At 42.2% G+C, this 12,198-nt stretch overlaps 1 protein-coding gene across 2 annotated transcripts in view; it reads left to right on the plus strand.

Moving 5' to 3' along the window:
• Positions 1-12,198, plus strand: part of coro7 (coronin 7) — a 359,304-nt gene that overhangs the window by 335,031 nt on the left and 12,075 nt on the right. Inside the window, exons 1-4 of one of the 2 annotated variants that reach the window (XM_060901418.1) lie at positions 8,334-8,461; positions 8,738-8,826; positions 11,841-11,973; positions 12,068-12,133. In XM_060901418.1, coding sequence (XP_060757401.1) covers positions 8,459-8,461; positions 8,738-8,826; positions 11,841-11,973; positions 12,068-12,133 — 291 coding nt within the window. In that variant the 5' untranslated portion in view covers positions 8,334-8,458. Of the gene's footprint in view, positions 1-8,333; positions 8,462-8,737; positions 8,827-11,836; positions 11,974-12,067; positions 12,134-12,198 lie in introns of those variants that run through there. The other variant, XM_060901419.1, reaches the window with a different exon arrangement.

Raw genomic sequence — 12,198 nt, forward strand, 5'->3', positions numbered from 1 at the left:
TTTACTTTCTACAAAACGATAATTACAAAAAAAGACAATTCACAGCATCTATGAGTATACAGGCTAAAAGTTTTTACATTTAATTTAATTGCACTGACAGTTGTACCTAACGTTGTATGTATGACAATTACAGGTAGCCAGCTGACTGTCCTAAATAACAATATCCAGCTGTCATATAGTAGCTGGAATGGGTCCCGCTTTTTTTTGGGGGGGGGACAGTAGCAGTGCACTGTGTAGTGTCTTTATGGGAGGTTTAAGAGGGTTTATAGCTGTCATTGCAAAATGTACCAACATGAGTGGCCTTCAGGGGCCCCTTTTCTCAAAATTTTTTTTGGGGGGCCTCAAACATTTGCTTGGTTTGCTTCTCCTGGCGGTGCACCCCTAGGTGGTAACAAGACACAGAGGAGAATCATCATTCTGGTTCAACCTGCCACCTCTCCATCTACAGCTGATGCTCGACTACACCCCCACTCCCACAAACCAGTAGAGTGTTGTTTCTGGAATAAATAAATGCATTTTTTAAAAGGCACAAAAAAAAAGAATGTGTCCAGACTTTGCATTAAAAGACATACTTTTTGGAGAAGTAGTTCCTCAGAGTTTATTTGGATAGTTAATGGTTCTGAGATTACTAAAATAGTTTTAATTGGAAGTTGCTCTGTCGGGAAAACTCACTTGTGTAGAGATCTACGTAGAACCTTCAATGGCTTTCCCAGAATACTTTAGGGTTCTAGATTTAACCCTGTAATGCATATTTTTGTGCTTTTCTCGGCATTTCTACAATGCAGGTCTTGGAGTATCCCCCACCCTGCACACATTAGTGTTTTCCCTGCTCAAATACACCCCAATTCAGCTGTTAATTAAATGATTATTTAAAATCAGGTGTGTTTGGAGATGTAAAAAAAAAATACTAAAATGTCCAGGGAATATGACAAGACCAGCATTACCTGTCCTGTGGTGTTAAGTGATTAATAAAGCACGCTAGTAATGAATTACTATAAAATCCTGTGACCAAACAGATACTTGTGCTTTTTCTGTGTGTAATGTCATCAGTCCTGTGATCAGGAGCATCTGTGAGCAGTGCACACAGCAGCAGGTAATAGAAAATATTTCAACTACTACTTAAGTACAACTTTTATTTTAAGTGTGAATGAGGGAAGCAGGTAGAAGCCTCAGCCTAAGTTCCCCTTTGGCATCTCTAGGCTGACAAATTCATATATATCAATATTACAGTTAGTCATTTCATAGCATAGCATACACATTCAGGTACATTTTAACTAGTGTTGGTGTGACTTCTCCATGTGCAACAAATAGGTTGTGTAAACACAGTAGATCCTTAATGTAAATAAAAGAATCAGCCTCATTCACAAGAAAATCCATCCATCCATTATCTGTAGCCACTTATCCTGTTCTACAGGGTCGCAGGCAAGCTGGAGCCTATCCCAGCTGACTATGGGCGAGAGGCAGGGTACACCCTGGACAAGTCGCCAGGTTATCGCAGGGCTGACACAGAGACAAACAATCATTCACACTCACATTCACACCTACGGTCAATTTAGAGCCACCAATTAGCTTAACCTGCATGTCTTTGGACTGTGGGGGAAACCGGAGCACCCGGAGGAAACCCATGCAAACTCCGCACAGAAAGACCCTCGCTGGCCGCTGGGCTCGAACCCAAGACCTTCTTGCTGTGAGGTGACAGTGCTAACCACTACACCACCGTGCTGCTCACCAGAAAATATTTAGTTGTTTTTATACAGTCATGGGAGAAAAAGAAAGTACAACCTCCTTTAATTATTTTTATTTATCTGGGCCTAACTAACAATTGTGAGGTCTTCACCAAGATCTATAAACAAATAACCTCAGGTGACAACAAAAAAAGCACAACAGATCTATTCATGAACCAACATGCAGAAACCAGGTGGGGGAAAATAAGCACATGGAGAAGTCACACCAATAATTCTGTAACATGTAGCACCACCTTTATCAACAATAACGTCACAATAATGTTTTCTGTCGGCATTTATCTGCAGGAGTTTGTTGGAGTGTAGATTTTCAGCTTGAATTCAAGTGGTTTAATAAAAATATTGTACTGACCTCTTATGAATTACAGCCATTTTTTATGTAGTCCCTCCATTTTCACAGGCTCAAAAGTAATTGGACAAAAGGGTACAAATTCTACAATCCTTTGCACTGACTGAAGTCTGGAACCCATGGACATAGCCAAATGCTGAGTTTTCTCCTTTAAAAATGCGTTGCCAGTCCTTTACTATAGCTGCCTTCTGTTGCTGCTGGTTTGTGGGTCTTTCTGCTTCAGTGAGTGAAAAACGTACACAGTTGGGTTCAGGTCAGGTGACTGAGTCACCAATTTAAGTACATTCCATTTCTTTGACTTAAGAAGCTCTTGGGTTGCTTTTGCAGTATGATCTTGGTCATTGTTTTTACTGTGAAATGCTGTACTATCAGTTTTGCAGAATTTGACTGAATCTGAGCTGAAAGTATATACACTTCAATTTATCCTGTGACTTCTATCAACAGTCACATCAATAAATACCAGTGACTCAATTTCAAATACATGCCCATGTCATAACACTGTCTCTACCATGTTTGACAGATGATGTGATGTGCTTTGGCTCATGAGTCCTTCCTTTCCTTTTCCATACTCTTCTCATCATTCTGGTACAAGTTAATCTTGGTTTCATCTGTCCAAAGAATCTTGTCCTAGAACTGGGCAGGGTTTTTTTTAAAGATATTTTCTAGCAAAGTCTAAATTGGCCTTACTGTTCTTGAGTGTGACCAGTGGTTTGCATCTTGAGGTGAACCCTCTGTGTTTACATTCATGAAGGGGTCTATTGATTGTGGACATTAACAACTGATAATGATGCAGCTACCTCCTTTTTGACTTGGTGAGAAGTTGTAAAGGGGTTTTTCTTCACAAAGGAAATAATTGTGCAATCATCCACTTTTAGTTGTGTTCCATAGTTTTCCAGGCCTTTTGGTGTTGCTGAGCTCAACTGTGCATTCCATCATTTTAAGCATGTACCAAATTGTTGCTTTGGCAACTCCTAAAATTTCTGCCATCTCTCTGATACTGTAGATCTGTTATGTTTTTTTTTTTTCAGCTTAATGATGGCATCAACACCTCTTTGGCCCACATATTGAAAGTTCCCATTAACAGCTACCGCATGCAAATTCAATACTTGGAAACAACTCCAGACCTTTTATCTCCTTAATTTGTCATGAAATAATGAGGGGAAAAGACCACTGCTGGCTGTTACTGTAAACTGCTTAGCAGTCAGTGGTCTAAAAGGATATTAGACACGGGTTGGTTATTAATGTCCTTCTTGCTAATTCTGACAAGACAGAAGTACTTGTATTAGGACCACATGCAGCTAGAAGTAAGTTTTCTGATTACACAGTAACTCTGGATGGCCTTTGTTTCTTCACATGCAGCAATAAAAGACCTTGGTGTGATCATTGACTCCAGTCTTTCATTTGAAACTCATGTACATAATAATATTATGATAGCCTTTTTTAATCTCAGAAATATTGCTAAGATAAATGTCTGTACACAGTGAAGAAAAACTAGTTCATGCCTTTGTTACCTCTAGGTTGGATTAGTGTAATGCCTTACTTTCTGGATGTTCTAGTAGGTGCATAAACAAGGTCCAGTTAGTTCAAAATGCAGCAGCAAGAGTCCTTACCAGAACCTGAAAATATGACCACATCACCCATATCTTGTCCCCACTGCACTGGCTCCCAATTAAGTTTCACACTGATTATAAAATACATACCAGCTATTTTTGACCTGTAAAGCACTGAATGGTCTCATGCCACAGCACCTGAGTGAACTTCTGGTCTCTTATGCCTTGCCACACCTACTTGGATCAAAAGGTGCAAAATCTACACTACAATCACATATTGATTGCTTCATTTCAAATCCACTGTGGTGGTGTACAGAGGCAAAAATACTCAACATGTCACTGTCCAAATACTTATGGACTGGACTGTATATTTTATATAGCTATAGACTTTAAATTCTCAGTCTTTGTTTCATGTTTTGATTGTGAACTTGGATTGATTGAAGAAGAAGCACCGGTGGCACAGTGGTGTAGTGGTTAGCACTGTCGCCTCACAGCAAAAAGGTTCTGGATTTGAGCCCAGTGGCCGATGGGGGGGGCCTCCCTGTGTCTGCGTGGGTTCTCTCCAGGTGCTCTGGTCTCCCCCACAGTCCAAAGACATGCAGGTTAAGCTAATTGGTAGCTCTAAATTGAGTGTGAATGGTTGTTTGTCTTTATATGTTAGCCCTGCGATGACCTGGCGACTTGTCCAGGGTGTACCCCACCTCTCGCCCATAGTCAGCTGGGACAGGCTCCAGCTTGCCCAGGACCTTGCACAGGGTAAGCGGTTACGGATAATGGCTGGCTGGCTGGCTGTTCCAAAGCTTCTCCACTCAAAGCTCACTCCGTTATCTGTGCTAGAATCTCTGTCCGTGGATTACCAATTTCTTATCAGACAGGAGGTAGTATGTGAAGCTGGGAAAACACAACTCCCACTCTCTGACCCTCAACATAGGATTACCACAAGGCTGTGTGCTCTAACCCTCCTTTACTCACTCTGCACAAACAACTGCACCTCCACAAACTCCCCTGCTTAGTTAGTACTTGTTTAATCTATGTCTATCAGGAGTGTGTACAGCACAGCAAATTATTTGTATGCATGCATACTTGGCTAATAAAAGTGATTCTGATTCTACAACCCCAAATCAGACAAAGTCAGGATGGTATGCCTTTTGCTGTCTAAAAATACTACGTTACCGGCTACTTGGTGTTCTGTTTGTTTGTTTTATTTTTTTTAAAAAAGTTTCCTTGTATTTTTATGTGACATGCTTTTGTTTGCTTTTCTCAGTGAATGAAAACAATCTTTTCAGACAGCAAGAATAGCGTTGCTATGACAACGGGATTGTTTGCTATTGTTTATTGTGTCAGTACTGCATGTGTTATCTAGCTGAGTGAGATTCAAACTTCATAAAAGTGAAGTCTGTTGATTTGTGTATTTTATTGCCAGTAAAAATCACATAGTTATAGAAAATTTCAAATTAGATTTTTAGAATTAGAAGCCTTTATTTGTCACATACACATTGTAGCACAGTGAAGTTCTGCGTATTTAACCTATCTGAAACAGTGAACACAAAGAGAGAGAGAGAGCAGTGGTGCCCGGGATTATTATTATTATTATTATTATTATTATTATTAGGGGCGGCACGGTGGTGTAGTGGTTAGCGCTGTTGCCTCACAGCAAGAAGGTCCAGGTTCGAGCCCCGTGGCCGGCGAGGGCCTTTCTGTGCGGAGTTTGCATGTTCTCCCCGTGTCCACGTGGGTTTCCTCTGGGTGCTCCGGTTTCCCCCACAGTCCAAAGACATGCAGGTTAGGTTAACTGGTGACTCTAAATTGACCGTAGGTGTGAGTGTGAATGGTTGTCTGTGTCTATGTGTCAGCCCTGTGATGACCTGGCGACTTGTCCAGGGTGTACCCTGCCTTTTGCCCGTAGTCAGCTGGGATAGGCTCCAGCTTTCCTGCGACCCTGTAGAACAGGATAAAGCGGCTCAAGATAATGAGATGAGATTATTATTAGGAGCCTTTGTCACATATACATTACAGCACAGTCAAGTCGAGTTTATTTGTATAGCACTTTTAACAATAAACATTGTCGCAAAGCAGCTTTACAGAATTTGAACGACTTAAAATATGAGCTAATTTTATCCCTAATCTCTCCCCAATGAGCAAGCCTGTGGGGACGGTGGCAAGGAAAAACTCCCTCAGACAACATGAGGAATAAACCTCGAGAGGAACCAGACTCAAAAGGGAACCCATCCTCATTTGGGCAACAACAGACAACATGACTATAATATTAACAGTCCTAACAAAGTCAGCTTCATTGATGCTATAAAACCCCCACCAACGGAAACCCGAGTGTAAAACCATTCACGACAACCGCAGTCCCAAAGTCAAAAAGTCAACTGCAGTCCTAAAGTCAGCAAGTCAACTGCAGTCCCCAGCCACAAAAGCACCACTGTAAGAGTCCAGAGCGTCCTCCAGGCGCGACACCCAACTGTCCACATGGGGCCGCCCTCCACAGGAGCAATGCGATGAGACTCCAACCAGACAGACACAGGGCACCAGGATGGACCAGGCAGGTCAGAGGAGCAGAAGAGGCCAGCATCTCGATTCCAGGACCGACATGTAACTCAGAGGGACAGATTTTTTTTTGGGGGGGGGGGGGAGAGAGAGAGAAAACACAGGTTGTTAGGTATGCCCAATGTCACCTGAATAAGTAGGAACAGTATACAGGTAGTCGTCGACTTATGACTTATGCAACTTACCAGCTGAGCTAGGTGAGCGTACGACAGTTTCCGCCCCAGCTCCTGGCAGCGCCTCTTGCCGCGTACAACAGTTTCCGCCCCAGGCACCAGGCACATGCGCAGTCTCTCTTGCGCTCCCTCGCGCACTCTGTCATACAGTTTCCGCCCCAGCTCCTGGTTTATGAAACAAGCAAATCCTCCCGCCAGCCCGAGCGCTGCAACAGCTGATGATGACGTAGACGACCCACAGCCAAGCACCAGTGATGCCAGCAGTCACTAAATTTTGTATTTTGCTATGTTTTACATTTGTATTTTGGTATGTTTCAAACTAAAATGTTTTCTATTTTTCACACCTGTATTTCGTATTTTTTGTTTTGCACATATTAAACGAATTGTACTGTACGCAGTGTAGTATGCAGTGTTTGACTTAAACCAAATAATGAGCCAAGGTAATGAAATAAGAAAATGTTGATAAAATAAGACTTTAAGATGATTACAATATCATTACAGATCACAATATACTTACGTTCATTTAAGATAGGCCAACTTATGACCAGATCGGTTTATGACCGGTCAGTCGTAAACAAACGCAGTCGTAAGTCGACGACTACCTGTACTACAGGTGTGCGTGTGTCTATAGTGGACTTATTCCTGGTTAATTTTGCTACAGTATTAAATAGGAATCTAGGATTATTTTTATTATCTTCTATTAGGGAGGAGAGATATGTTGATCTAGCAGCACTAAGAGCTTTTCTATACTTCAGGAAGCTCTCCTTCCACGCTAATTTGAACACTACCAACTTTGTTTGATGCCATTTACGTTCCAATTTTCGAGTGGTCTGTTTTAATGTGCGAGTGTCATCATAATACCAGGGTGCTATTTTTTTTGTCTCTGACTATTTTCCTTTTAAGAGGAGCTACATTATCTAAGGTGTGGTGGAATGTTGACTCAAAGCATTCAGTTGCCTGATCAAGTTCTGAAGAGGCTGACAGTGACCCAATCAAAGTTGATAACTCTGGGAGATCATTTATAAAACTCTGTGCAGTAGTTGACGTGAATGTACGTTTAATACAGTAGCGTGGTGAGGTGCATATATTATTACTCAGACATAGTTTGAATGAGATGAGATAATGATCTGAGATAACTTCAGACTGTGGAAGTATGACTATATTTTCTATGTTTAACCCGAATGTTAGTATTAGATCAAGGGTGTGACCACCATTGTGAAGTTCTTTCTGCGTATTTAACCCATCTGAAACAGTGAACAGAGAGAGAGAGAGAGAGAGCAGTGGCGCCTGGGGATTTTTAAAAAAATAAATTAGAAGCCTTTATTTGATGGCTCTGCGTTACTAGGGGAAACGGTGTTCTAATGTGCTGTTACGTTACAAGTGGATATCGGGTTTCAGTGCAAATGGCTGCGGCCAGGTAAGCCTATTTTTAGCAATATCATAACTTTTAAAATAGATAAATTGTTGTTATAAAACTCATCTCATCTCATTATCTCTAGCCGCTTTATCCTTCTACAGGGTCGCAGGCAAGCTGGAGCCTATCCCAGCTGACTACGGGCGAAAGGCGGGGTACACCCTGGACAAGTCGCCAGGTCATCACAGGGCTGACACATAGACACAGACAACCATTCACACTCACATTCACACCTACGGTCAATTTAGAGTCACCAGTTAACCTAACCTGCATGTCTTTGGACTGTGGGGGAAACCGGAGCACCCGGAGGAAACCCACGCGGACACGGGGAGAACATGCAAACTCCACACAGAAAGGCCCTCGCCGGCCCCGGGGCTCGAACCCAGGACCTTCTTGCTGTGAGGCGACAGCGCTAACCACTACACCACCGTGCCGCCCCTGTTATAAAACTGTATTTTTAATTTAAACGTGCGGGGGCACGTCAGGGCACTTTAAAGCCCGCAGTATTTAAAGCCCTCCAGCCAGCAGGCGGCAGCAGACAGCACTAGTAACCGGAAGCAGACTTTCTTCTCTGTTGCGTTCACAGCCCTGCATCACCTTGAAGAATACTCATGAAACTACGGATGGTGTGATTGTCAGTTCAGCACTTTATCGCTGCTTATAAAAGGAGCTGAATAATGGTAGGGTTACTGTTTCCATATTCGGCTCGGTTTTCCGCTGTGTGTGTTTTGGTCATGAGACGTTACCGTAAGTTTTTAGCAGTGTCTCTGACCGAGCCTCAGCTGTTACAGCCGAAATATACATGCCGTTTTTCTGCACTACTAAAACAGTAATGTAAAAAGATGATCCCTACTAAGTACCTCACAAAACTGATTGATTGATTGAGTTGCACACACACACACACACACACACACACAGAGCACTGATGACACTCGGTTGCTTGTGTTGTGTTTCAGGCGAAGTATCTGGCTCAGATCGTGGTAATGGGAGTGCAGGTGGTCGGCCGGGCTTTTGCACGCGCTTTACGACAGGAGTTTGCAGGCAAGTTACTCACACATTAATAACATGCATTAATGTCCACATGAACAGATGTGTATTTACTTACTTACTGACTTATTGGCTCATTCCCTGTTGAAAAAGCCAGCTGATCTGAGCCGCTACTAGGTTGGACGTGCAGCTGGAAGCTGTTTATAAATTACCTTTACTAATGTAGCATCATGGAGTTTCAACGAAAATAATGCAATAGTAAAGAAATCAGAACATTTCAAACACTTGGTTATTTAATAAGTAAGAAATAAGGAAGCTGTAAAACCATTAACAGCTGGTAAAGACAGTCAACCAACTTAACCTGCTCAGTTTATAACTTAGGGTGTTTTCACACCTGGTCCCCTTTAAAGGAACCAGACTCAGTCCTCTTTAAGTGGACCAAAAAGTGGACCAACAGAAAAAGAACTCCAGTTCTTTTTGTGTTCACACTGTGAATTTATTACAAAGAGGACTGGGTTCTCTTTCTGGTCCAGTTAAGCTTTGATGGGGCCTCAGTCCTCTTTCTGGTCACACCAGGTCCTCTAGAGCCCTCAGACCCCCAGTGCACGGAATTCTGGGTAATTTTCTCTTGAATCAAAATGTCTGCTGCCATGCTTGCCCTGCTGTATTCTTTGATCAAAATAGTGCGGATTAAGGAAAATAAATTTATTCCAGCGGCTGTGGTAAGTTCCAAAAGGAAGTTGAGTTTCCCTGCTACAGTCACGTGACCAACTACGGCAAACGAAGAAGGTTAAACTACAGTGAAAAAGGCGAAGTGAACCCGGTGCGCTTTTTGTTCACAATGTGCAGATTAGGCGAACCGTACCGTTGATTTTTAGCGAACCGTACTGAGACCACCTCCTGAGGTGGTCTCAGTTCGGTTTGCTTTAAAAGGGTCTGGGTACGGTTGGAGTGTTCACATGTGTGCAAAAAATGCTGAGTCATCGATCTGAATTTGGTTAGATGGCTGAAAGGGACCAAGTGTGAAAACACCCTTAGTAGCTGGTCAGACCAAGCTGGGTTGTACTGAGATGGCCTAAGTAGCGTAATAATCGAATGTACCATGCACTGAGAGGCTCTAGTTGAAATTATGGATTCTCTTTGGTGTAATACTATTTTGTGACTGGCACAGCCCCAAATAAAATAGTACTATGAACTTTATTCATCACATGTGCACTTGTGAAATTCCTCTCTGTATTTAACCTATCTGAAGCAGTGCACACACAAGTCGTAAACTGTTTGCTTCTAATAAATCCATATAATAATTCTATTTTTAAGCAAGTTGGGCTCAGTTTTCCCATAACAGGCACCTTTAATTATAGGTGTATGTTATATGTAGGATATAGCCTGCATCTGTACTATAGTCAGTCAGTACTTGTACGGTGGTGCTTGAAAGTTTGTAAACCCTTTAGAATTTTTTATATTTCTGCATTAAATTACCTAAAACATCAGATTTTCACGCAAGTCCTAAAAGTAGATAGAGAACCCAGTTAAACAAATGAGACAAAAATATCATACTTGGTCATTTATTGAGGAAGATGATCCAATATTGCACATCTGTGAGTGGCAAAAGTATGTGAACCTTTGCTTTCAGTATCTGGTGTGACCCCCTTGTGCAGCAATAACTGCAACTAAATGTTTCCGGTAACTGTTGATAAGTCCTGCACACCAGCTTGGAGGAATTTTAGCCCATTCCTCCGTACAGAACAGCTTCAACTCTGGGATGTTGGTGGGTTTCCACACATGAACTGCTCGCTTCAGGTCCTTCCACAACGTTTCGATTGGCTTGAGGTCAGGACTTTGACTTGGCCGTTCCAAAACATTAACTTTATTCTTCTTTAACCATTCTTTGGTAGAACGACTTGTGTGCTTAGGGTCATTGTCTTGCTGTATGACCCACCTTCTCTTGAGATTCAGTTCATGGACAGGTGTCCTGACGTTTTTCCTTTAGAATTCGTTGGTATAATTCAGGATTCATTGCTCCATCAATGATTGCAAGCCATCCTGGCCCAGATGCAGCAAAACAGGCCCAAACCATGATACTACTACCACCATGTTTCACAGATGGGATAAGGTTCTTATTCTGGAATGCAGTGTTTTCCTTTCTCCAAACAATGCTTCTCATTTCAACCAAAAAATTTTTTTTGGTCTCATCCATCCACAATTTTTTCCAATAGCCTTCTGGCTTGTCTATGTGATCTTTAGCAAACTACAGACGAGCAGCAGTGTTCTTTTTGGAGAGCAGTGGCTTTCTCCTTGCAACCCTGCCATGCACACCATTGTTGTTCGGTGTTCTCCTGTTGGTGGACTCATGAACTTTAACATTAGTCAATGTGAGAGAGGCCTTCAGTTGCTTAGAAGTTACCCTGGGGTCCTTTGTGACCTCGCTGACTATTACACGTCTTGCTCTTGGAGTGATCTTTGTTGGTCGACCACTCCTGGGGAAGGTAACAATGGTCTTGAATTTCCTCCATTTCTACGCAGTCTGTCTGACTGTGGATTGGTGGAGTCCAAACTCTCTAGAGCTGGTTTTGTAACCTTTTCCAGCCTGATAAGCATCAACAACGTTTTTTCTGAGGTCCTCAGAAATCCCCTTTGTTCGTGCTATGATGCGCTTGCACAAACGTGTTGTGAAGATCAGACTTTGATAGATCCCTGTTCTTTAAATAAAACGGTGCCCACTAACACCTGATTTCTATCAATGGGATGACAAACGCCTGACTCTAATTTCACCTTCAAATTAACTGCTAATCCTAGAGGTTCACATACTTTTGCCACTCACGTATGTAATATTGGGTAATTTTCCTCAATAAATAAATGACCAAGTACAATATTTTTGTCTCATTTGTTTAACTGGATTCTCTTTATCTACTTTTAGGACTTGTGTGAAAATCTGATGTTTTTGGTTATATTTATGCAGCAATATAGAAAATTCTTAAGGGTTCACAAACTTTCAAGCGCCACTGTAGGTGAAGCAGCCATCGGTTGTACAGTCTATATCGGTGCTGATTTTGGCACTGTTTTTGCAGCCAGTCAGGCCGCAGCGGAGGCAAGAGGAAGAGCAGGTAAACAGTCTGCTGCAGTGTCCAGCTTCACTGGAATGAGTCTGCAGGAAGCACAGCAGATTCTGAATGTATCGACACTGAACCCAGAGGAAATCCAGAAGGTATACTACAGTTTCTCCATGCAGCATGTTGAAAATCATGTGCTACCACATCCCATCATTTTGCCAAAGTGACCAACTACTTTATTCTCCACAGAAATATGAACATTTGTTTAAAGTAAATGACCGAGCAGTTGGTGGCTCTTTCTATCTGCAATCTAAGGTAAGTGAGGCATGGGGAAAGTAATGTCATCCCTGTGGATGTGATGGGGGGGGAAATTAGTAAAC

This window comes from Neoarius graeffei, chromosome 20, assembly GCF_027579695.1.
Source record: "Neoarius graeffei isolate fNeoGra1 chromosome 20, fNeoGra1.pri, whole genome shotgun sequence".
In the NCBI taxonomy this organism is placed as follows: Eukaryota; Metazoa; Chordata; class Actinopteri; order Siluriformes; family Ariidae; genus Neoarius; species Neoarius graeffei.